The following is a 25,467-nucleotide window of genomic DNA, read 5'->3' on the forward strand; positions in this document are numbered from 1 at the left end:
TGACAGTCTGCCTTGTCCCTTTCTATCTATTTCTGTCTCTACCTTTCTCTCTTTCTCTACCAGGATCTTTAGGTTGTTTTGTTGCTTCTTGTTGGAAAGGTTGGCATTTTAATAACTCAAGTCCTCCACACCAGAACGAAGGAGAATAAAAGTGGAAAAAGAAGAAAAATCTTCTGTAAGCACAAAATAAACATATGGACAACTGGCTTTGTTTTCACTTTTTCTTGTTTTTCCTCTTTCCCTCTACTCCCTACCATCACTTGTCAAAAAATCCTGAAGGAATTCTACAAGAATTTTCAACTAATCAACAAACTGGATCAAACTGGTTAAATTAAAATAGGCCTTTTTACAGTTTATTTTTCGGAATTTCAGTTAATCTAGTAGGATCTTTGATTCTTAGAGGATTCCTATTTGATCCCAATTAGGATCACAGTTAGAAATCCCCTTAGCATTCCTTTATGATTTACAACAAGTGATGTATTTTTTATGTATATTTCTCCCTTCATCGTGTGTGTGTTTGTGTGTCAATACTTTTTAAGTTGGAGTCACATCTGTGCAGGCATAACCTACCAGACAAGTAAGATATTATGTCAGTGTGCATGCATATGTGTGTGTCCATGTGAATGTGCATGGTTGTATTTAATTTTCCTCTAAATCCTCAATCACTATTAAAGAGCATGAAAGCCTATGAAAGGGAGGACAATCCAAATAAAGGGCTAATGGATAAGAAGAGGAAATAATGAAAGGACAGAATGGGAGAAAGCAAGAGTGATTTCCAACACTAAAGGAAGACTTAATATAGAGGCCGATTATTCACACTGATCATTAGCGAGAGATATCACTTTCACTCATTTACTGAAAAAAGCGAGAGTGTGAGCAATAGAGTGGGGGGGAGGGGGGGTAGAGAGAGAGAAGAAAAGAGGGTAATCATTAGAATCATATCACTTTCCCTCTGTCTCTAATGAGTGACTGAGAGAGAGAGAGAGAGAGAGAGAGAGAGAGAGAGAGAGAGAGAGAGAGATTGAGAAAGCAGACAGACAAACAGAAAGACAAACAGCCAGATGGATGGATGGATGGACAGAGAACAAACTGAAATTACTGAGTTTATGTGCATGAGCTGATGGATATATTAGTGACATCATAACATGCAAACAAATAAGTGTAGTCATATTATTGTGTATCAGCCCATTTTACCAATCAACCGCATTTATGACAGCATAATAATATTCCCTGCCCACACAACCCTGTGTGTCTGTCAACTAAATGGAATTGGCTTTTATACACACTCATACACACATACCCACACAAATACAGACACAATCAAACACTGTGATTATGCATATAAGCCTGAATCAATCCAACTGCCTCTATGGTTGCATATTTACATATGCGTGAGCAATTAACAAAACTTGAGGAGACAGGCTTAATTACAAAACATAAATTGGGATTAACAGAAACACAGTGCATTAGAGTTTTAATTAAACATATTTATTATTTATTTCACAAACACAGGGACAGGAATAAGTAAAAGGAGGCTGGGGAGCAGAGAATGACTGGAGAGAGATAGAATAAGTTAAAGAGAGGGAGAAATCTGCACCATCATCTCAGTATATTGCAACCTCCGGCTTTGCATGCGCCCTCTGGGAATAATTAACTTTTACTTCCCATCAGCAAGTGCCACCCATTCTCCCCAAACCCACTTTAATACATCCAGCCACACCTACAGAGGCTCTCTATCACATTATAATCATCTAAAATAACGCCTATAAACATGCACCTTATTTAAATTTCACTAGGCCAAAGATTCTAGTTTTTAACACTAATATATGTCCACCCTTAAAACCTTGGCTCTGATAAAACCTTAAAACCCTTGCGGACCACTGATTTTCAGATAAGACAGAGCAAGATGAAAGTAGAGTCTAAATTAATTGCCTGAACACTACACTGGACTATGTGCTGACAATGCTTCCAAGCACTGCATGAACAGGATAGGGGCAAGAAAGACATTGAATAGTTACTCTGTAGGAATAAGAGACTCCTGTGTAATAAACATTATACCAGGTCTCCTTATATTCACTCAGCGAGGAGGCTAGACACCAACACACATGCACAACTACAATGCGTTGTTTAGATACTGTACCCTTGTGTATTTCCAGCATACACACTCTCTCTCTCTCTGGTTTTGTACACAATACACAAACTGCTGTGATGGTGTACTTCTATTGTCTAAGCACTGTCATATTTGAACAGCTTGGGCAGAAATCAATCCCTTTTTTTAAAGTAAATGCACAAAAGAGAGAGAGAGAGAGAGAGAGAGAGAGAGAAGAGATGGGGGGGGGGGGGGGGGGGGCCTGTCCTTTTCTACATATCGCTGCCCCATATCGCAATGCTGTTTTGTGGCCTGTTCTGCATAATGCGGCGGCCCATTTCAGCTTATTGCGGCCCATTCAGCCCCCTTTCATGGCCGGCCCTTCTGGGAAAAGTCCCAGTTCAAAACATGCAAAATACACTGACTGAGCTCTTCATTAGGAAAACCTACTTATTCATGCGGTTATCTAATCAGCCAATCATGTGGCAACAGTGCAATACATAAAATCATGCCGATACAGGTCAGGAGCTTCAGTTAATGTTCACATCAACCATCGGAATGGGAAAAAATGTGATCTCAGTGATTTCGACCGTGGCATGATTGTTGGTGCCAGACAGGCTCGTTTGAGTATTTCTGTAACTGCTGATCTCCTGGGATTTTCACATACAACAGTCTATAGAGTTTACTCAGAATGGTGCCAAAAACAAAAAACATCCAGTGAGCATCAGTTCTGTGAAACGAAACACCTTGTTGATGAGAGCATTCAATGGAGAATGGCCAGACTGGTTCGAGCTGACAGAAAGGCTACAGTAACTCAGAAAACAACTCTGTACAATTGTAGTGAGCAGAATAGCATCTCAGAATACACAACACGTCAAACCTTGAAGCGGGCTACAACAGTAGAAGACCACATTTGGCACTTTATTTGGAAAAAATCCTAATGAAGTGCTCAGTAACCTAGTTTCCATCCACTTTTCGCGTGGTTTTGTTATCGACAAAGTGAAAATGTGTAAAAAATGTTTGCAAAATTTGCCCTTTTATCGATTAAAATGGTGTCCGTGATGACGTCATGCTTGAAAAAACACTTTGTCGCATAAGTTTTGGTTTATCGCAAATGAAATCTGCCCTTAAGCCGTTTCCACACAGCAATGTGTGTATATCGTTAATTTATACCTTTTGTCTCCCAGATGTCTCTAATTCATGTTCTTGTGTGTCCGAGTGTGTGCGAATGTGTGTTTTGTGTGTAGACGGGTATAGAGACAACAGGCAAGAGGCAAATAAATAAATAAAAGGACAGACAAATGAAGGCATCAGTCAGTATGTAAGGAGACATATTGTGTTTCAAACAGGATAGAGGGAGAGGCAGAAAATTGAAGGTAAAAAGGAGCGAGTGAGGTAGAAAGGGAGGAAAGAAAACGGCAAAAAGCACATTTTGTAAACAGGTCTCTATAGTAACCAGTGCATAATTTGCTTGGTGGGAGCGAAAGAGAAAAAGAGAAGCGTTTACTGACTCGGCTTGATCCCACCACTGTAATTACCCCTCAGAGAGAGAGAGAGAGAGAAGGGCAGACCAAAAAAGAGAAACTCTTTGAAAAGCATAAAGGGTACAGCTCAACCTGAATGCCCGAGAGTGACATGTCTTTCTGCTTGTACGTGTGTGTATTTGTGTTTGGTGTGTAGTTGGATGGGTCGTTGGCTGGAAAACGAATGAAGGGATAGATTTTTCCTCATTTGATGATCTCACTTTTCATTAACATGAACAAAAGCTTACATGTTCTCACCTACACACACAAACACACCCTAATGTGTACAAACACGCTGTGCTGTTGAAAAGCGCAAATATGAATGTTTGCATTCAGTCACACTGTCTTCGGTGCCAACTCTAAGTGCACTACGGTAGGCCAAAAATGAAGCCAGCCATAAACCCATTAATCACTGGTCTCATTTGCCCTTGCTATCACACTTTTGTGATTGAATTTGTAATGTAACAAGGGCAGTTAAGAAACTGAAAAGTGGGAGAAAACCAGTCTCTCTCACTCCCTCCAAGTTTGCATGTGGGCAGCCTAATTAATTGAGCAGTGCCGTTCTCTGTGTATGTGTTTGTGTGCTACATGCCCATTTGAGAGGAAAGTTAATTATAGAGGGGAGAGTGGTGTGTACAGCCCGGTTGATTACAGTACGGTGGATTGGGAAAACGTGTGTTTGTGTATGTGTGTGTGAGGCTGTCAGTCTGTGCCTGTACAGATAACAGGATTAACCCTCCCCTGACAGCCAGTGTACAACAGGGACAGAGAGAGAGAAACAAGAGAGAAATGAGGGAGGCGAGGAGGACATAAGTGACACTGATAGTGTTTAGGGATTTATGGAGAGAGAGATGGAGAGAGAGAGAGACAGACCCACTGTTGTAATTCCGTAGAACGCTTACTAACCTTGTGCTTTACTTGCACTGTCAGTCTGTCCTCTTGCTCAGTTCACTAAAACTGCAGAAAACAGGAGCAAGGTGAGGTGGGAACATAAGTTTTAGAACAACAGCTGATTGCGAGAGCAGGAAACACACTTCAGAGAGGATCCTGGAGGAGCACAAGGTGACTGTTCCCCGTTTAGCCCCAATTCTTAATTACCGCAGCACTGCTGAGACTACCACACAATAGCCCAGACCTGCTCCGCATGGACCACTGGCACCCAGCTCTTCATTTATATAAATCAGAGCTCTGTTGCGCTGCAGATATGACCTCCACAAGGGCTCTCAGCTGCACGACACCACCACAAAGAACTGGATATATCCCGTTGTGTTCTGAGACACAACAAATCTGTAGTGAAGAAACTACACTGATGAAGGCCCAGGCATGAATAGGCCTACCTCTTTCGTGTGTGTGTGTGTGTGTGTGTGTGTGTGTGTGTGTTTGTGTGTGCTGTTATCATGCTGCTTTATTAATTAGATAATAACCAGGGTGGCCAATTTAGGCCTCAGTGGGTGAGGCCTTTTGTGTAATTATGCCGTGTTCATGAGATCGAGCGAACGATGAACTCCGTTTCCATTGTCGGGGGACTGTGCATCCTCCAGAGGAACAAATCACACAGGGGAAGACTCACTCACGCAACCATGTGATATTAATGAGGAGAGGACAGGGGAATTAATAGTGCCGTAGCAAGAGGAAGACTTGGAAGAATTAGCACAACCGAATATATCCACCGCCGTACTTCCCAACGTCATTGGTGAACACTCTCCACCTACAGTACCAGTAAGAATGATGGGCCTGCTGCACTGCCGCACTAACCTGCCTCACATTACTCACACCATGGAACGGTAATTTAACACACACAGATAATAACGAGGGACCACCGACTGCTTGCGCACATGGTGGCCACAGTGATTAGTGCCTGAACACGCACTCTCCCGGGATCTCTGTCATCAGCAAGGTGAATTAGTCAAATCAAGTCATATTTATTTGTACAGCACTTTTTACAACACACATCGTTTCAAAGCAGCTTTACAGGAAATCATGCATTAACTAAAACAAAAACATAAAAATGAAACTGTAATACCGATAATGTCTTACAGTGATCATTGTGTAGTTTGATTAAATATGATTTTAAAATGTGTATAGAAATTAAATAATTAAATAATAATTGTATTTAGAACCCCTGTGAGCAAGCTGAAAGTGACTGTGGCAAGGAACACAAAACTCCATAAGATGTTGGTTAATGGAGAAAAATAACCTTGAGAGAAACCAGGCTCACTGTGGGGGGCCAGTTCCCCTCTGGCTAAACAACATGAATATAATGCCAATATTAGTTATTTGTGTGCAGTTCAAGCCATGGTTTTAAATTTGTAAATTAAGTAAGCATTTTGGTCCAGTGTTTTAAAAATAAAAATAAAATATTTTTTATGAACTTTAAGATTAATGACGAATGTATTTAAAGTCCATCCTGGATTAACTGCAGAAATGTACATAGATGCATTGTCCTTTGTTGGCTGATGAATCTTTTGTTTGCAATTAAATGATAGTCTATGAATTCCATTTCAAGCGTGTAGTCCATCAATAGACAAAGGTGATGCAGGCAGAGATAAATGATGAGGTGCATCGCAGTTCAACCAGCAGGTCATTTCGGTGAGGTTCATCCTCTGAAGTCAAAAAACTGAAGTGATGTCTGGCTAGCACCGGCTGTAGTTTGTCGTCATCTCTCAGCAACACATAGTAGTGGAGTCCGACACCAAGCAGGAACGGAGCTGGATCTGACAGGCTCTAGTTGAGACATGGAAACAAATAGAATAATATTAGCGTAGATGCCATTACATTTTATACAGAGTTATAGATCATGATGGATGTTTCTGGTTCCGGCAGACCTAACTAAAGCAGCCTAATTGTTAGATGAAGGATAAATTAGGTGTATGCCTGGCTAAATAGAGGAGTCTTTAGTCTAGACTTAAACTGAGTGAGTGTGTCTGCATCCTGAACAGTGTTAGGGAGACTATTCCATAGTTTAGGAGCCAAGTATGTAAAGGATCTACCTCCTTTTGTGGATTTTGATATTCTTGGAATTATTAACAAGCCAGAATTTTGTGATTGTAATGAACGTGATGGAATATAGCATGTCAGAAGGTCACTTAAAGACTGTGGAGCTAGACCATTCAAAGCTTTGTATGTAGTTAACAGAATTGTAAAATTAATATGAAATTTAACAGGTAGCCAATGTAACAACAATAAAATTGGGCTAATATGATCATATTTCTTAGTTCTAGTCAGCACTCTGGTAGCTGCATTTTGAACCAACTGAAGTTTATTTATTGAACTTGTTGGACATCCTCCCAGTAATGCATTACAATGAGGTCATGAATGAATGAATGAATTTTTCAGCATCAGCAACAGAGAGCATGTGTCATAATTTAGAAATATTTCTCCGGTGGAAGAATGCTGTTCTACAAACATTGGAAATTTGATATTCAAAAGGACAGATTGGTATAAAAAAATAACACCTAAGTTCTTTGCTGAAGAAGACAACATAACGGTACATGCATCGAGAATCTAATTATATTTTAGCAGCTTATTTTTTAGAGGTTTTTGGTCCAATCATTTGTACCTCTCTTTTGTCGGAATTGAGTAGATGGAAATTTCTGGCCATCCAATCACTGATTTCATTGATACACTCTGCTAATTTGGAGAATTGTGAATTTTCATTGGGTTAAGAAAAAATATATAGTTGGGTATCGTCAGCATAACAGTGAAAACTTATTCCACGATTCCTGATAATATCTCCCAGGGGAAGCATGAATAAGGAGAAAAGCAGAGGTCCTAAAACTGATCCCTGTGGCACTTCATACTTCTGTTTGATTTGACAATTCCTCGTTTACACATACAAAGTGGTAGCGGTCTGATAAATAGGACCTAAACCATGCTAATGCAAGTCCACTAATGCCAACAATTCTCCAGTTTATTCAAAAGAATGTCATGATCTATCATGTCGAAGGCAGCACTAAGATATAAAAGCACTAGAAGAGAAATGCAGCCACGATCAGATGATAAGAGCAAGTCATTTGTAACTCTGATAAGTGCAGTCTCTGTACTATGATGGGGCCTAAATCCTGACTGAAATTGTTCATATATTCCATTTCTCTGTAGAAATGAACATAGTTGGGAGGACACTACCTTTTCTAGTATTTTTGACATAAATGGTAGATTTGAAATCGATCTGTGATTAGCCGATTTTTTTAGGATCAAGCTGTGGCTTCTTAATAAGCGGTTTGATAACTGCCATTTTAAAGTTTCTTTGGACATGTCCTAAGGATAGTGAGAAGTTAATAATATTAAGAAGAGGTTCTGAGATTACTGGGAGTACGTTTTTTAAGAGCTTAGTTGGTATTGAATCTAACATACATGTTGTGGCTTTTGATTTTTTGATAAGTTTTGTTAGCTCTTCATGACCTATGATAGCAAAGGACTGAAGTTGCTCGTGAGCAAAATTATGAGACACTGTTTTCTGAGGTGCTGTGACAGTTGATTTCATAGTTCCAATTTTATTTCTGATTATTTCAATTTAATCAGTAAAGAAATTCATGAAGTCATTACTATTGTGCTGCGACGGAATATCTGGTTGATATGCTTTATGCATATCCATTCTTTATTCCTAACCAATTTAGTCACAGTACTGAATAAACACCTAGGATTGTGTGGTTATTTTCTATGAGTTTGCTAAAATATGCTGACCTGGCAGCTTTTAGTGCCTGTCTGTAGCTACAGACACCATCCTTCCATGCACCGTGAAATCCTCTAATTTTGAATTCTTCCACTTGCGCTCCATTTTCCGAGCTGCTTTCTTGAGAGCATGAGTGTGATCATTGTACCATGGTACGAGGCCTTTTTCATTAATTTTCTTTAATCGAAGGGGGGCGACACTATCAAGGGTGCTAGAAAAGACAGTATTTATATTTTCTGTTATTTCATCAAGTTCTTCTAGACTTTTTGGCTAACTGAGTATGTGGGCCAATTCTGGAAGTTTATTAGTGAAGCTGTCTTTAGTGGCTGAAAGAATAGTTCTACCTGAACGATGGTGTGGTGTAGATTGAGTGACGTTAGCTGATCACAACAAACAAAAGACGAGGTAATGATCTGAGATGTCATCGCTCTGCAGTAGAATTTCTATAGTATCAACATCAACAGAATTACATCTAGCGTATGATTATGGCGATGAGTTGGTCCTGTCACATTTTGTCTGACTCCAGGAGAGTTCAGAATATCAATAAATGCTAATTCCAATGTGTCATTTTCATTATCTATGTGAATATTGAAGTCACCAACAATTAAAGCTCTATCTACATTAACTACTAGATCAGATAGAAAATTTGCAAATTCACCAAGGAAACCAGAGTAAGGCCCGGGTGATCTATATACTGTAGCAAGGGCAAAAGACGACAACATTTTTTTATTTATATCTGGTGCCATATTAAGCATTATTAGTTCAAAAGACTTAAACTTATATCCTGTCCTCTGAGTAACACAAAAAACTTCACTGTAAATTGTAGAAACACCTCCTCCTCGACCCTTCAGGCAAGCCTCATGTTTATAACAATAATCTGGGGGAGTAGATTCATTTAAACTAACATATTCATCTGATTTAAGCCAGGTTTCAGTCAAACAGAGCGCATCCAAACTATGATCTGTAATAATTTAAATTGCAATTAGTGCTTTGGTAGAAAGAGATCTAATGTTTAGTAACCCTACCTTTATATGATGTTAATCTTCAATTTTTTTTTTTTTTCCAAGTTTGACCTTAATCAAATTTTTTTCTCACTAAATGATTTAGTGAGAGACAGTCTCTATATGATATCTAGTTGATACAATCTCTTTGTGTTGTAGTTTATGTGACCTATGTGATGTCTCAAGGCAGCTAGCAAACGTTTGGATTAACCAGTTTGTCTGCTTCCTGACCTGGGCCCCATTTAGTCAAATACTATCATTATTAAAACTATGAGCCAAATTACTAGAGAGGAGAGAGGCACCTTCCCTGGAGGTATGGAGTCTGTCTCTCTTTAGCAGGTCAGGTCTACCCCCAAAACTCTTCCAATTGTCTATAAATCCTATGCTATTCACCAGGCACCACTCAGACATCCAGCCATTCAGTGACACTAATCTACTATAAACATCATCACCAAGATGAGTAGGGAGGGGGCCCGAGCATATTACAGTGTTCACACACCTCTTTAACATTATCTCTAGTGATCTCCGACTGCGAAGCTGGACATCATTAGTGCTGACATGAATAACAATTTGAGAAAATCTACATTTAGCATTAGTCAGCACTTATAAATTTGATCTGATGTCAGATGCCCGAGCCCCCGAAATGCATTTAACAATGTTGGCTGGAGTCTCTATTTCCACATTCCTTACAATAGAATCACCAATTATTAGGTCTCTTTCAACATGATTCTCAGTGGGTGCATCACTGAGTGGGGAGAATCGATTGGAAACCCTAACAGGAATGGGAGAGTGGTGTCGCTTTGCTGAGCGAGTATGCCACCGAGACATCACCCAGTCACCCTGCTGCGGAGGCTCTAGAGCCGGAACCAAAGTGTGTGTGTTGCTCGCTGTTCTACCACATCCGAAAAAGTATCTACCGGCGTCTCTTTCTCACTGACCTCCACTAGTGTTCGGATGCGTGCCTCTAGCTCATTAAACTTCTCCGTCAGCCTGACTAATTCCTTACATTTATCACATGTGAATTCCTCACTGCTGATGGAAGAAGCTATAGTAAACATGTGGCATGTAATGCAGGAAGCAATAACATGAGCAGATGCCATTAATTACCAGTTTTTTGTTGTTGTTACGGTTGTTCTTGAGCGGCGAGGGTTTGAGATCGATGTGGTTCCTAATCAGCAGATGTTTGAGATTGATGCAATAATCCATGTAAAACACAGTGGAGAAAATGAATGCACGCAGTCGAGATGCGAAATGTAGACAAGTGGAAATAAGCGGAAAAAGAAAAAAAATTAGAGAAACAGGCGTGCGCGGTATAATACACACAAATGAAACATGGAACATGAAGCACTCGGTAAAAAGTCAAAGGATAAAACAATGAACATATAAGAATAAGCAATGCAGTGCAGCATGCCATCAGCTTTTCCCTTACCTAACAACACATTCATACAAACACAAAACCTACTGACTCCCACAGAGACAAACAGGACTAAAGTCTTCAGAAACTCTCGCACACTTAAAACACTAGAGTGTTTTCGGTGTGTTTCAAGTAGGTACAGCTGCAGGCTGGAGATCTCCAAGTGGTGGCAGAATCTCCAAAAGAGGGTGGGGTTACTCCATAAGGGGCGAGGTTACTCCATAAGGGGGTTGTGCCAACTCTAAAAGGGGCGTAACTTCCACTCACAGTTTAGGTTAGGGAAAGGGTTAGGTTAGGGGCTTCCTATATCTTTGCTGGCAGTTTGGATACATCATTGTGCACTCCTTAAGTATGGAATTATCTGAAACTTACTCTTCATAACTCCTAAAGGTTTTCAAAGCTAAAACAAAGGTACAAAAGCCAATGATGAAAAGGATAAACAAATACAAAGTATGCAGTAATGGACAAAAACACATTGAGAGAGACAGAAGACACAGGTTTTCGAATAGACTCGTCAGATAATTCTTATTCTTGGCCTAACCCTGCTGATGGAACTGAAAATTATTCAAGACAAATTTTTCATGAACAACCAGTTTCTGAGGAGAATTGGGCATGTAACAATGGAGAGTTCTGCCTGATAAATGTTATGTTCATTGGGTTTTAAGTGCATCTGCTTTGGTGATGTTACTGAGCTAGTTTGTCCAGTTAATTAAAACACTGTAATTTGGTAATATCCCAACAATAACATTATTATTAAATGTGACACTAGGGAAAAAAAGTGTTTTTTGCATTAAATAAATAAAACACATTAATACAAAATAAAACAAAATAAAAATTACACTTTTTAATTTATAGACCAACAACTGGTAAATGAATTGCAGTATACACTAAAATTAGGGTGACCAGATTCCTGCTTGTGGAAAACAGGACAGCCCCCTCCCAGCAAAAATGAAATTGATGTACCCTTACCTAGGCACAGATCAATGCAAAGTAGAGGGTGCATCCGCATCTGTAACTGTTTCCACCATGTATTTTCACTGGCAGCAATTTTTCTCAGTGTGCATTTGTCTTTCAAGAGTTTATCGTAAAATGCAGAGCAGTCCAGTCCAAAATTAAGACGTACAAAAAGCATTGCCTTCATGACTGTTACACTGAATCGAGATTTATCCGGTGTCCATGCTGCGTTCATTAATGAGAACACATGCTCCACATATGCAGATGTCCGAGGCAGGTATAAAACAAACTCCACGACTTTGGCTAAGACTCCGAAGTTGATGGTCTTTCTCTTTAGCTCATGAAAAACGTCCATCTCTCAGACATGGCCGTCTTGTTCATGTTCCACTCAGTGATGTGACGAGTGACAATGTTTTTCACGCAAGTCCACTCATCAAAGAGTGTGATTTCGTCAATCAAACTGAGAGTGGGGATTCTGGATTAGAAATGTTTGAGGCTGCTCTGAACATCTTTCCATTCTGGGATGTCTCTCAGTAGGGCCCACTCAAGTTTTTTTGTGTTCTCCAATGAGCGGCTCTAATTTTGGAGGTAATCCACTGATGCTCAATAAAGGTTTCTCACTGCACAAAAGAAATCATCCGCTCGCATGTCACCAGCTTCAACCAAGGCATCCAACTGCTTTTTAAAGTCAGAGGGTATGAATGATTCCTCCAGCCTGGCCTGCAAGACTTTTCTCAGGTCATGAATGTGCAAAGCCACTTCTGTGGCTGATATGTGGTCTTGCTCTACTTTCTCCAGTGCATGGTTAAAAGTAGCTGTTTGCTTGAGTGTGAAGCCAATCCAAAGTTTAGTGCAAGGATCACTGAAAATGTCTCTTAGAAACTTTGGGCATTTTTCTTGAGAAAGAAAGTATGCACGCAGACCATTGAAAATGTATAGTATTTTTTCAAAAGCTGGACCAAGAGAGAGGAAACATGTTGCCATGCTGCATTAATTTCTGATAGTCCAGCTGAACAAAAGCAAGTACATATGGCAGCTTCAGATTTGGTGCGGGCAGAAGAACATTCTGGACCATACAATTTCTTGATCAATTTCGCAGTGCAGTCAGCAGACCGAAAAATAGAATGATAAGCAAAAAGTCCTTCACTTGCGTGCACCTTGTCAGATTCAGAAACTTGGTGTGGCACACTTACTTTAAGCAGCATCCACATCATTTTTTGTATGAACATGCTGCGCGATGTCGGTGTGGCTTCCATGGGCGATGGAAAAGCGAGCGCAACAAATCTCACACCTCACTTTACTAGGCTCTGTCTGTGACTCCTTTTTTAGAAATTTAAACTCTTTTAGAAGATCCTCATTAAATGTACATGCACGCTTCCTTGACATTTTTCCAGCCGCAATTTCATCTGTGTGCTATAGTAAACATGACTTGTCAATCAGTTCACTAACAGGATGTCTAATGATAGGGCATTGTGATTGGATAGTTTTATCCAATCATGTACTTCAAATAACACGGTGTGATTTTATTGGTTGTACAAGCCCTATCCTTGGCTACCTTTGAGAGTACTCACATGACTGAGAAAGCCACTTAGTGCTTAAATATGGGACTGTCCCGGGAAAAATGGGATGTCTGGCCACCCTAACTAAAATAGAACAATAAACTAACAGGCTTGGAACAGACACAGTTAAAAAAAAACAGTGAAACATGAGTTGGACTTAAACTGACATGGTTGCTCGAGCCAAAAGTTCACGGAAAAGAAACGAAACTCTAAAGACTTTTGTCTCATATTCAGGAGTGTGTGGTTGCTGTCAGTACACTGGGCAGCGCACCTTCAAAAACTATGGAATGTCAGCCCCGCCCCCCGAAGGTCCCTTATTGGTTCAAAGTTTCAACGCCACGCCCTTGTGCACTGCGTCCCGCCCAGCATCGCGCGCTAGTCACTCCTAATCACCGTCAACTATCAACGGCCGTGATTGAGAGCGTCCTTTGACTACAAACACATTTTTCATTCCCATGGATAAGAAGTTTGAAAGAGTTGGCAGACTTGTACCCTATAAACCTATGTTGGAATTAGCCTACATTTGAAGACGGTGTATCAGCATAAAGTGGAATACTTTCCCAAACCTTAAGGAAATACTGAACCTCGGAAACGTCTGCATGTCTCTGGAATACAAGGGAATTGCGTGAACTTTGCATTATTAAGAACTTTTCTCACACCTCAACATGTGTGATATGTTTTGTAAGTTTAATGTAAGCTAAAACATGCAGCCTCTTACAACTTGTTGCGTTTAGTGACTATAACATGTCTCTGTTTCTTAGAAAAGTTAAAGAGTTCGTAACGGACCAAGCTAATTTTATTTAGTACTTTTTTCTTCTTTTTTTTTTTCTGCATTTTAAACTGTGAGCCTTTCATAAGCGGCCCACAAGTGCTTCTTCGACTTCAGTCATCATGAATATTCCAAGGTGCTTTGGATTTTTCAATATGATGAGACTTCTGGCGCTGCTTATACATGTTTTATCAACGACAGCAAAGAGACATGTTGTATACTGGAACTCAACAAATGCAAGGTAAGATCACAGTTACATTTAATTCATACTCATCATGTTTCCCATTAACCCCATTACTCACTGTGCGCCGCGGTTGCACTCTCTGTGCGTAATTCAGCGCGCTGTGCACTTCAGTGAGAACGGCAGGAGATCAGCCCAGTGCTGAAATGGGAATGTGCCAAAAAGCGTTCCCAGATCTGTGTTGCTTCTTGTCTGAAGCTTAAAGCACACCTGCACTAAGAACGTGTCCTCCCATGCCTGTTTCTACCACACACTCAAACTGTAATGGGTTCATGTTTAAAATACACTCATACCTTGGAATCTGCCATTTGTATACAGTGAGACTGATTGGTATACAGCACAAATAAACAAACAGAATACTGTTAATTATATTGTGTGTCTCTGTTCTGATTTCATTCATTGGGATCGAGGGTCAGAGCTTTTTTATTTGTTGGATGGAAATCAACTACTACATGCTGTAAAATCCGTTGCCCTCCTGCCCTTAACAGTCTGGTGAACAGTTCCTCAAGGTTTGATCAATTAGTGCTGCATGTAGGAATAAATCAATGTTAATGATGTGTGCGTATCACCTCTTCCTGTAGTGTCACAGAGCTATCCTCTGTCTTGGTCTGTAATGGTTTAATTGGCTTCATTTGTTAGAGTTATGGCATGTTCACCTGCCACTCCAGGTGTTATTCGAGACTGGATTGGCTGTTGTGAGTTTAAAAGGCAGCCTGCAGGGCAAGCTGCCCATATGGACTTCTGTTTCAGCAATACAGACAAATCCCTCGTTTATTTTAAGAAAGGCACTTGCAATGAAAGTGAATGGGGCCAGTCCAGAAACACTAAAATACACACAGTTTCAAAAGTATAGCTACAAGGTGTGAACATTATACATGCTAACGTGATTTTAGTGTGATACAATTGCTTGCCAGCCAAATCTGTGTGAAGTTATATCCAATATTACAGCTTCATTGTCATAACATAATAGCAGTCAACCCTGTAATTTGGTAAATGCTGCTAAATCCCTAACTTTATCACACTAAAATCATGTTAACATGTATGATGTTTAGATTTTGTGGCTATACTTTTGTATATTTTATTTTGCAGTCTGAAATGAATGTTGGTGAGATAAAAAGACCATATACAGCGAAATAATGGCAAGGAAACAAGTCTTTCTATTGAGTTGGTCCTCGTTGGCGGAACACAACAACATCCAGTGCACCCAGTGTTGTCGATTCACAAACAAATGACTCTGAACCAATTCTTTTTAGTGATTAAAACAGACAGCGCATCCAGGAAGTTTTCCAAACTGCGTTTTTGTGCCCTTGATGGGCACTTCGGGAAGGGGCCACCACTCGAAGTGTTGTTCCAAACTAAAAAATTACTCTTATGAACCGTTTCTTTTAATCAGTCATTCAAAAAGACTCATTAACTGACTGACAAATTTTCCTTATGCCAAGCTGCAGTTAATGATGCATATTTGCAACAAGTTGTTTTTGTAATAAATATTAATTTATATAAAAAAAACATTAAAACATTTCTCAGTAAATAATCAGAGTAATGGCAAGTAGCATGTAAACAGGATCAAAGAGGTTTGCCCAAATCATGTAAATATTGTAATCTGACTATTGGTGTGCATGTAGGCTAAACATAGCCATTAAAGGTGCAGTAAGAGGTTTTTATTTATTTATTTTTTTCATGAAAAGGTATGCAAAAAATGTTCCTGCACCCTGAAAGATATTAATGAAAGAAGTGTCCTGAGATATCTCACCGGTCTCTGTGACAGCTCTAGACTCTGTAAACAGCAAAAATGTGTCCGTGGTCCGCTGACAATGACGCTTTCTGTTTGTCAATCATTTTGCATGTTTACATAGTGTTGTAGTTGCAGCGAATTATTGAGGCATAATGCATTTTTATGCCATGTTGTTCATAACCTTATTCACAGCAGCGCCATATTTGATTTTTGACAGGTATGACAACGAGGCTGTGAGAGATAGACATACAGCCATTTCAATGGGTTGTACTGCAGTTTGAAGTGTTTTTGGATCATTCTGCGGACAAAGCATTGAAAAAAAAACATCTTTTCAAGAACATACAGTTGTGGAAAATCAGATTTGATCTAGGAGCTTTTTACAGCTTTATACCGTGCGTGCCATTGAAGAGATGTAAGTCTATCCCTCACAGCCTCGTTGTCATTCCCAGTAAAAATCAAATATGGCGTTACTGTGAAAAAGGTCTATAAAGCTAATTTGGTATCTTTGGAGTGCAGGTTTTTATAAAGAGAGGGCGTGGCTAATCCAACAGCTCAGTCTTGTGGAAGTAGAATGGCTAAAATTGCTTCCAGGACCTTTAAGCTTTTCTTTTACTGGACCTAGAACATTCATTTAAAGGTTATGTGTGTAATTTTTTTTTCCTTTTAAAATCCTGCAGTTTAATGTGCAGAGACAACTAAGCCATTCTTAAGTTGATTTCCCCCCAAAAGTGTAACAATTGTGACTCGAAACATTGATATATCTATTTGAGGTGTTCCTACCAACCTGGCACAGCAACACTGGCTCAACCAATGGCATGACTTTGGGGCGGGGCTATCTGTTTGCCCAACCATTGCTATATGGGACTGTTTTCATTTGGTGCCATTAGTGGTGAAATTACACACTTAACCTTTAAAAATGCATGAAAAAGTTTATTTCATATCTCATTCATTTTCTTCAAAGATATAGCCATGATTTTCAAGGTTTCACTATTTGTATTATGTTTTTATTTTTTTATTATTATTGCTGTGATAGAGATATTAATTTCCCTTTAGCTCTTAGATTTTTGCATACTAACACAACATTTTGACTTAGTTTAGGATTGTCATGTTTAGTCTTGTTGTGCTGTGATGTGGCTTATTAACACAGATTTAGTTTGGCGTGTGCAAGTAAGGCATCTGCAGCAGACTAAACTCCAGCTCCTCTTCAGGGTTCTGTTCAGCAAACCTTCAAACAATCAACACATTGATTTGCTGTTTACACAGAATAGTGCAGTATAACCAGATTAATGAGGCTCGGTCATGGGTACATAAGTGCTGCAGGGTACTCATGTTTAGCTGGCAATGTTTCATCACATAAATTCTTTGGAAAGAGAGGCAGAAAGACTCCCAGAATAATCCTAGGTTTCTGTCTACCAGTGTGCCAAGTGTGTGAATGTGATATTTAATATTTTTTTCTCATATCTCTCTTTCCTTCCTCCAAACTTCACTTGTGCCCTTTCTGATGTAACTAAGCTAACATGTTACTTTTCATTTATCAGTTGATGTTTTAGATGGTCTGCCAGGTGGATAAAGCTTATGTCATGTTTGCTTTCTTAGATATCCCTTTTATTTCCTCATGTTTTCTGACACTCTTAACCAACAAGTTTCAAACCTTATGCAATAGCTATGGGCAATCGGGCATACAGTAGGTCAATCAAACTTGACTCAAAAACACAATAGCGTATATTCCAAAGGCAAAGATTTTTGTTAAACATATCAGTGATTTTAAACATCTAGCTGTTGTGCTGAGCCAGATTACTTTTAATATCAGTGTGTACTGTGTATGTGTGATTTCATTTCAGTCATTTAACAAGTTTGGGCACATTTCTAATACTCTGGAAAGACCAAGAGCCTCTTTCACAACACCTCTGTTTTACCTATAATGGTTACATGTTTCAGATTTGGCTGCAAAGAACAGATTATTTTTTAATTGCTCATTTGAATATGAACTGTAAATTAATACCTAAGGAACTGAGCAATTTCAATCGTGTTTACGCATAATAGACTCAATTGTGTTCCTGTATGGATGTTAATTCATACAAACCCCCCCCCCCCACACACCCAAAAGACAATGTAGTGTTTTATTCTTCTTTGAATAGAGATAGGTGGGATCGGAACTCATAGATAGCACGGGTATGGAGGCACCCATGCGCATGCAAATTTAAATTAACACTTGAACATCAACTGTAATTTTGCTCAATCAGGGCTGCCGTGATTGACCTTCTAAGCATGTCTTACACTTTGCAAGGACTGCTCGAATAATCTCCCTACTACCTCTGTAAATCATTAACCACAAGAACCTGTGAACTGTAATCAACAAACCTACTCAGAAATAATCACACTCTACGCTGTTTTTAAGGGTTAAAAAAACTCCCTGCTGCTTTTTCTCTAGCATGCTGGTTATTATGTGGTCGGCTGTATGGCTTAATGCATCATACTGGATTGTATAATTATCCATATGAATGGAACTGTTTTTACTTTGTTTGTTTCCGCCTGCCCTTCCCAGCGTCTGCCCATAACCTTCAGTAATCTACAGTGCATTGTCATGAACAGACGTTTCCAGATAATGTAGATGACCCGAGAAATGGCTCATAAATCAAAAAGAAAATGTTGCAAAATATTCCTCACCCCTGTACTCGACAACCATAAGTATTTCCCTTATCAAACATTTTTCCTGCTACGTAATTCTCAAATATGTTCCAAGAAATACACACTTTTACCAAAACATCTACTACATTTAGATCCAACCTAGGCCAACTCCACACTAATACATTTTCATTTAAAAGCACATTCATTTCACTACGTTTTGACCTTTTGTCACACTGAGAAGGTGTTTTTGTCCAGCAAAAACTGAGCTTTTCGAAAACTCTCTCCCAAGTGTATAAGTTTGAAAACGCCATCCTTGAGTTGTAGTGTGGACAGAGAAAATGGAGATATTCGAAAACGATTATGTATTTGTTGGCTTGTGATGCAGTCAGGTGATCCATTCAACCCAAAACAATCAAGATGGTGGCCCATGTTGTAACAGCATTGTTGTGCCTGCTATCCACTTTGATAGCGTTGTTAAAGATAAATGTTTCTTTATACAACCTTCACATTGCATTCCTTCAAAGGTGATGGGAAGTTTAGTTGGAATTGCTGTCCAGCGGCGGAACACAAGGACAATTGCGTTTCAGACCATACACGGAAATGATGCAGGGCCATGCTTCTAAAGTTTTTCGCATGGCAGGAAGGGGATTTAAGCGTTTTCAGATGTTTCTGTGTGGACGAGCTACTTTTGGAAAAAGTTTGAAAACGGAAGTGTGGACAGAGTGTTTCGAAATTGAAAACATTGTTTTCAGATCTATCCGGATTAACATAGCCCTAGTCTCATACAATCACGTTACTAGAGCAAAATTTTTGTAAAACTATTTTAACATGGCTCGTTGTAAATAATGCGGCACTTTCCTGGTGAAATTAACAGTAGAGGTGCTACAACAACAAATCATTTTTTGTCTTTCTCAATAACAAGTAAACAACAGAATATCAGTTAATAAACACTTACTTTTCAACCTGATTCTCACACAATGCCTTGTAAGATGATACACTTTAATCTTTGCATTACTCAACCAACTGCATAAGCTTGTTCAAGTGCAGTCAAATTAGCTGAGCTCATCGATTGCATTTACGAAGCCAAGTACCAGGGTATGAGTCCTGAAGAGCATGCAAATCGACACGTGAGCCCAAAGTGTTTTCTGACAGTAGTGGTTAGGTTTTGTTGATTTAAACCTTAACATTATCTGTTTTGGAGAACATTTAACTCCCTTTTAGGCACAAAGTGGACATTTCACCTCAGAACTGTCATGATAAGTGTCATAAACCATGTAACCATGTCATATTGACATATTGCGAAAATGTTGCCACAGTCATATCATTTTCATGGGATTAGGCTGGAAATCAACGTACAAATATTTAGTTGACTTTGCATATTAAGCTGAGATACAAAGAATTTTAAATTGAAATATGTAATTGAAAAATTGCAGTGCTGAGTTTCTCAAAACTGTGCACATTTCTGGAGATGTTCCTTTTTCCTCAGTAGCTCTACTATCAGTCTAAACTGTAAAGGCCACCTGGCCCACTGGGCATGAAGAGATCCTTCTGGCAGACTCTATCTGGTCTCTATATAGACACGTCCCATGGTCTGTTGCCAGTTCGCTGAGGTCCAATCAACTACTTTGAAGAAGTCATTGTTGATAGGCAGAGATGTTGGACTGAACATGAAATGGATATAATCTTATAAAACAGGTCCTGAGCAGTGTAATTTGGTCAAATCTGCAGGGGTAACCTTTCAGTGTACCCTGGAGAAAATCATATTCTGTCACCTGTTTAATATTGTAATTTAGTGATTGAGTTTCAGATTTGTCTGTGTGATTGCACTGGACCGGCTACCCAGCTGTCCTGCTGCACACAGTGAAAAGAGAGTTTCCATAGTTGCTGCCTTGCCTGGATATTTGGCTAATATCCACCATACAGATGTTATCAGCAAGTACACTCCATTATCTCACACCTACACATTGGCCAATAGCACTTCTCTCAGCATGACCACATCAGTATCACTCACCGGTTTCCTGTCCTTTGCATGCCTGGTTTTGTGTGCGTGTTGCATCATTAGAGACGTATATTGCTAGTCTCCATGCCAGACAGTGTCCTGAATGTTTCTGTTGTGAGATCAAATGGATGTTTTTAAAGGAATGTGTTTGTATTTGTGGGCAATGTGTTCATGCCTTTTGACAGGCATCTACAGAAAGGTTGATGTTTTTAAATAAAGGTCAGTAAATGTGTGGCCTTTTTTGTCATCTTGTGCCAACTGACAAGACAAACCTAAGACAGACGGAACATCCTTGCTTTTTTGTAAAATATCTTATTAAAAAAAATGACAGGAAGTTTATTATATATTAAGCCGCCCAACTGATTAGATCACCTACTTAATGCAATAGAAGTGTAAAGACACACCATGTGGTAATTGCATTGCATGCATATTTTCACTATACAGGTTTTTGTTGCTCTATTGTAGGGGGTTTGTTTACACTGGTTAGTATTTAATTAGGAATACAGAGGATGTGCACACAGTAGATGTTGCCATGGTCCAGCATTTATAGTTGAAAAGTGTTTTTTTTTTTTAGTCTAACCTGAGGGTGCCCTCTTGAAAAGACCTCCAACTCAGTACTAGCCTGTAACGCTTCAATGGGAAAACCGAATTATTGAGGGATATAGGGGTTTTACTGTGTTTGTGAAATCTTATTAGCCTGGCTGGGAGATATTTCATTGCTAGCATCGCCTATTGTGAGGCATCAAATGTGGACCGGAAATCTCATTGTTTTGGCTTTCAGTAGTACACATGCAGAATTCTGTTTAAAGTAAAAAAGCTACTTTCTCTTAAGAAACGCGCACACACAAATACACTGGCACACGCACAAATAACTTTCTTTCATGTGGAAGGATTTAAAGGATGCCCTCTCTCTTTGTTGAGACTTTGATCTTGTTCTGTGTCCTCCTTTTGCAGCTAATGGATGTGTATTATCTGAGAGACAGGAGTGCCCTGGTGTGATACACTGTTTAAGCTGGACCTTATATAGACTTGTGCCTGCTTGTGCTCTCCTGTGATATCTGTGGAATTCCAAGACTTTCTCCCACTCTTTTTCCTTCTCTCCTATATTCCATAACCATTAATTACTCATTCCCCTTTTCTTGTGCTTTCCCATGCATATTTACCTGTAATATTTGTACAATATTTTAGTAATACTTTCTTTGTTTTCTGAAAGATACCAATAGCTTGACGGTTCTACTTCTTTTTCCAAATCACTGATAATTAGGCTAATCTGCTAAATAAATTTAAATAGGCTACTAACTTTGTCTCTACATTTCTTCCATGTTTCAGAGTAACTAGTTTCAGTTATAAACAAAACACTGAAACACAAAGCACATCAACTCACATTAACATTCTATTTGAATGTTTTTATCTCTCAACTGAATTTTGAATGATGAAGGTTGTCCCTTTTAGCTGAAGCAGTCTCAGCTTTAACTTAAACTTGTCATATTCCTTGCTGTGTGGAGTTTTATGGTGGGTAATCAAATTAGTTGTTTGTTAATTGTAGCTCCACCTTGAGAAATTCAAGCAGTGCAAAACTTACAAATTGCAACTCTGCTGTAATTTTTACACAAAGCAATCCCATACAAGAGACATCACGCATGACAGTCTCTAGAGTTAACTCAGAATGGTTCCAAAAACAAAAAACATCCAGTGAGCGGCAGTTCTGCGGACGGAAACGCCTTGTTGATGAGAGAGGTCATCGAGAATGGCCAGACTGGTTCGAGCTGACAGAAAGGCTACGGTAACTCGGATAACCACTCTGTACAATTGTAGTGAGCCGAATAGCATCTCAAAAATCAAAACACGTCAAGTCTTGAGGCGGATGGGCAACAGATGACCACATCAGGCACTTTATTAGGACCATAGTGTTCCTAATAAAGTGCCTAATGAGTGTATATTTTCTTCTTATTGGGTAATATTTATTTTTCTTTTCTTTTTTGTAATAGAAAAAAGTTTTTTTTTTTTTACATTTTAGTTTTCCTTGTCATTGTAGTTTAAAGTGAAAACTGAAAAGGTTAATAATCGTTCATAAGCTTCTGTGAAATAGCCTGTTAACATCTAACCTAAGCAGTGAAAAAGTTAATCATATACCAACCACCAGTCCTATTTCATATTAGCCATATTACCTAGTTACACATTACCAAAGACCAAATCAATTCACTGTTTTATAAGCTGTTGTTGTTCCATCACAATAGTTATATACCAGTATTACAGTGTACTCTGTTGAATGTTATCCGAAGTCGGAAATGTAGTGTTGGTCATACTGTACAAAAATAAACTACACTTAATCTTCTAACACATGTGCTTTTTATGACTTGAGCAGTACATCTCTGTAATCCTATTTCTGTTATGAACATACCAATTGGGCCAGCTCCAGCTTTTTATGGTTATTGTGGGGTTGATTGGGATTTATGGGACATACCTTTGCATGCATATAGTTTATAATGTTTCATATGTGCACTTGGTGTTTTTCAGTATGAGTATGTGTGAGCACACACATTACATTAGTGGTTGACTGAAGAGTTGCATTATGTGCGTGTTTAGTGGGCGTGTTTGTGTGTCGTCCTGTGTTGATTTGTGGTTCAGTTTCTTATCTTCCTGTCAAACCACATCTGTATTCTTATCAAAAGTGACAGATTTTTGCTGTTCTTTATCTTTCAACTTTAAAAGTAGGTGTTTCATTTTTGTGTTCCTCTATAAACCCTAAATATTCATAAAATGCAATTACGGGAACAGGGTCGGCTCATGTGTCATTTTGTAATTGATCGTTCTTTGTTTGTACTCAGTGCAAGGGTTGACAATATATATTGAATATTTAAAATACATTCACAATGATTTTATTGGCAATATAAAATTAAGAAACATTGTAAATAATAAAGTGAATGTTACAGTTGTGCTCAAAAGTTTGCATACCCTTGGAGAATTGGTAATATATGTACAATTTTTTAAGAAAACATGAGTGAGCAGGCAAAACATATTTCTTTTATTTCTTATGGGATTCATATTCAACTGTAGGTTATAACAGAATGGCACAATCATAAAACAAAACATGGCAACAAAAAAAAAATTAAATGACCCCTGTTCAAATGTCTGCATACCCTTAGTTCTTAATACTTTGTATTGCCCCCTTTAGCATCAATGACAGCGTGCAGTCTTTTGTAATAGTTGTCTATGAGGCCCCAAATTCTTGCAGGTGGTATAGCTGCCCATTCGTCTTGGCAAAATGCCTCCAGGTCATGCAAAGTCTTTGGTCGTCTTGCATGAACCACATGTTTGAGATCTCTCCAGACTGGCTCGATGATATTAATGCCAGGAGACTGTGATGGCCACTCCAGAACCTTCACCTTTTTCTGCTGTAACCACTGGAGGGTCAACTTGGCCTTGTGCTTAGGGTCATTGTCATGCTGGAAAGTCCAAGAGTGTCTCATGCGCAGCTTTCGTGCAGAAGAATGCAAATTGTCTGCCAGTATTTTCTGATAACATACTGCATTCATCTTGCCATCAATTTTCACAAGATTCCCCGTGCCTTTAGAGCTCACACAACCCCAAAACATCAGTGAGCTACCAACATGCTTCACAGTGGGAATGGTATTCTTTTCACTATAGGCCTTGTTGACCCCTCTCCAAACATAGAGCTTATGGTTGTGACCATAATGCACTATTTTGGTCTCGTCACTCCAAATTACAGTGTGCCAGAAGCTGTGAGGCACGTCAATGTGTTGTCAGGCATATTGTAACCGGGCTTTTTTGTTGCATTGGTGTAGTAAAGGCTTCTTTCTGGTAATTCGACCATGCAGCTCATTTTTGTTCAGGTATCGTCATATTGCGCTCCTTGAAACAACCACACTGTCTTTTTCCAGAGCAGCCTGTATTTCTCCTGAGGTTACCTGTGGGTTTTTCTTTGTATCCCGAACAATTCTTCTGGCAGTTGTGGCTGAAATCTTTCTTGGTCTACCTGACCTTGGCTTGGTATCAGGAGATCCCCGAATTTTCCACTTATTAATAAGTGATTGAACAGTACTGACTGGCATTTTTAAGGCTTTGAATATCTTTTTATATCCTTTTCCATCTTTATAAATTTCCATTACCTTGTTACGCAGGTCTTTTGACAGTTTTTTTCTGTTCCCCATGGCTCAGTATCTAGCCTGCTCAGTGCATCCACGTGAGAGCTAACAAACTCATTGACTATTGATACACAGGCACTAATTGCAATTTAAAAAGCCACAGGTGTGGGAAATTAACCTTTAATTGCCATTTAAACCTGTGTGTGTCACCTTGGGTGTCTGTAACAAGGCCAAACATTCAAGGGTATGTAAACTTTTGATCAGGGCCATTTGAGTGATTTCTGTTATCATTATGATTTAAAAAGGAGCCAAACAACTATGTGATAATAAATGGCTTCATATGATCACTATCCTTAAAGAAAAGACAATCAATGCAATTTCTGCCAGGGTATGCAAACTTTTGTGCACAACTGTATGTGCTTTTTATTTGGCTATTAAATATCCTAAAGACTGTGTCAGACTCATTTAGCAATTTCTCTTGTATGGTGATTTGCAGATCAGACTAGACGACCCGCTGAATTTAAGCATATTACTAAACGGAGAAAAAGTAACTAAACAGGATTCCCTCAGTAGCGGCGAGGGAAGAGCCCAGTGCCAAATCCCTGCACCCCTGCGGGAAATGTGGTGTATGAAGGCTGCTCTCTCTCTCAGCGTAGGCCAGGGGCCTAAGTCCTTCTGATGGAGTCTTAGCCCACGGACGGTGTGATGCCGGCAATGGCCTTCGCCCCGCCGAGGTACGGTCTTCTTGGAGTCAGGTTGTTTGTGAATGCAGCCCAA

At 39.3% G+C, this 25,467-nt stretch overlaps 1 protein-coding gene across 1 annotated transcript in view; it reads left to right on the forward strand.

Moving 5' to 3' along the window:
* Nucleotides 1–13,640: 13,640 nt before the first annotated feature.
* LOC127453783 (ephrin-A4-like) overlaps nucleotides 13,641–25,467 on the forward strand; it is a 93,950-nt gene continuing 82,123 nt past the window's right edge. The window contains exon 1 of the mRNA XM_051720481.1: nucleotides 13,641–14,222. Coding sequence (XP_051576441.1) covers nucleotides 14,104–14,222 — 119 coding nt within the window. The 5' untranslated portion in view covers nucleotides 13,641–14,103. The remainder of the gene's footprint in view (nucleotides 14,223–25,467) is intronic.

This window comes from Myxocyprinus asiaticus, chromosome 16 (genome assembly GCF_019703515.2).
Source record: "Myxocyprinus asiaticus isolate MX2 ecotype Aquarium Trade chromosome 16, UBuf_Myxa_2, whole genome shotgun sequence".
In the NCBI taxonomy this organism is placed as follows: domain Eukaryota; kingdom Metazoa; phylum Chordata; class Actinopteri; order Cypriniformes; family Catostomidae; genus Myxocyprinus; species Myxocyprinus asiaticus.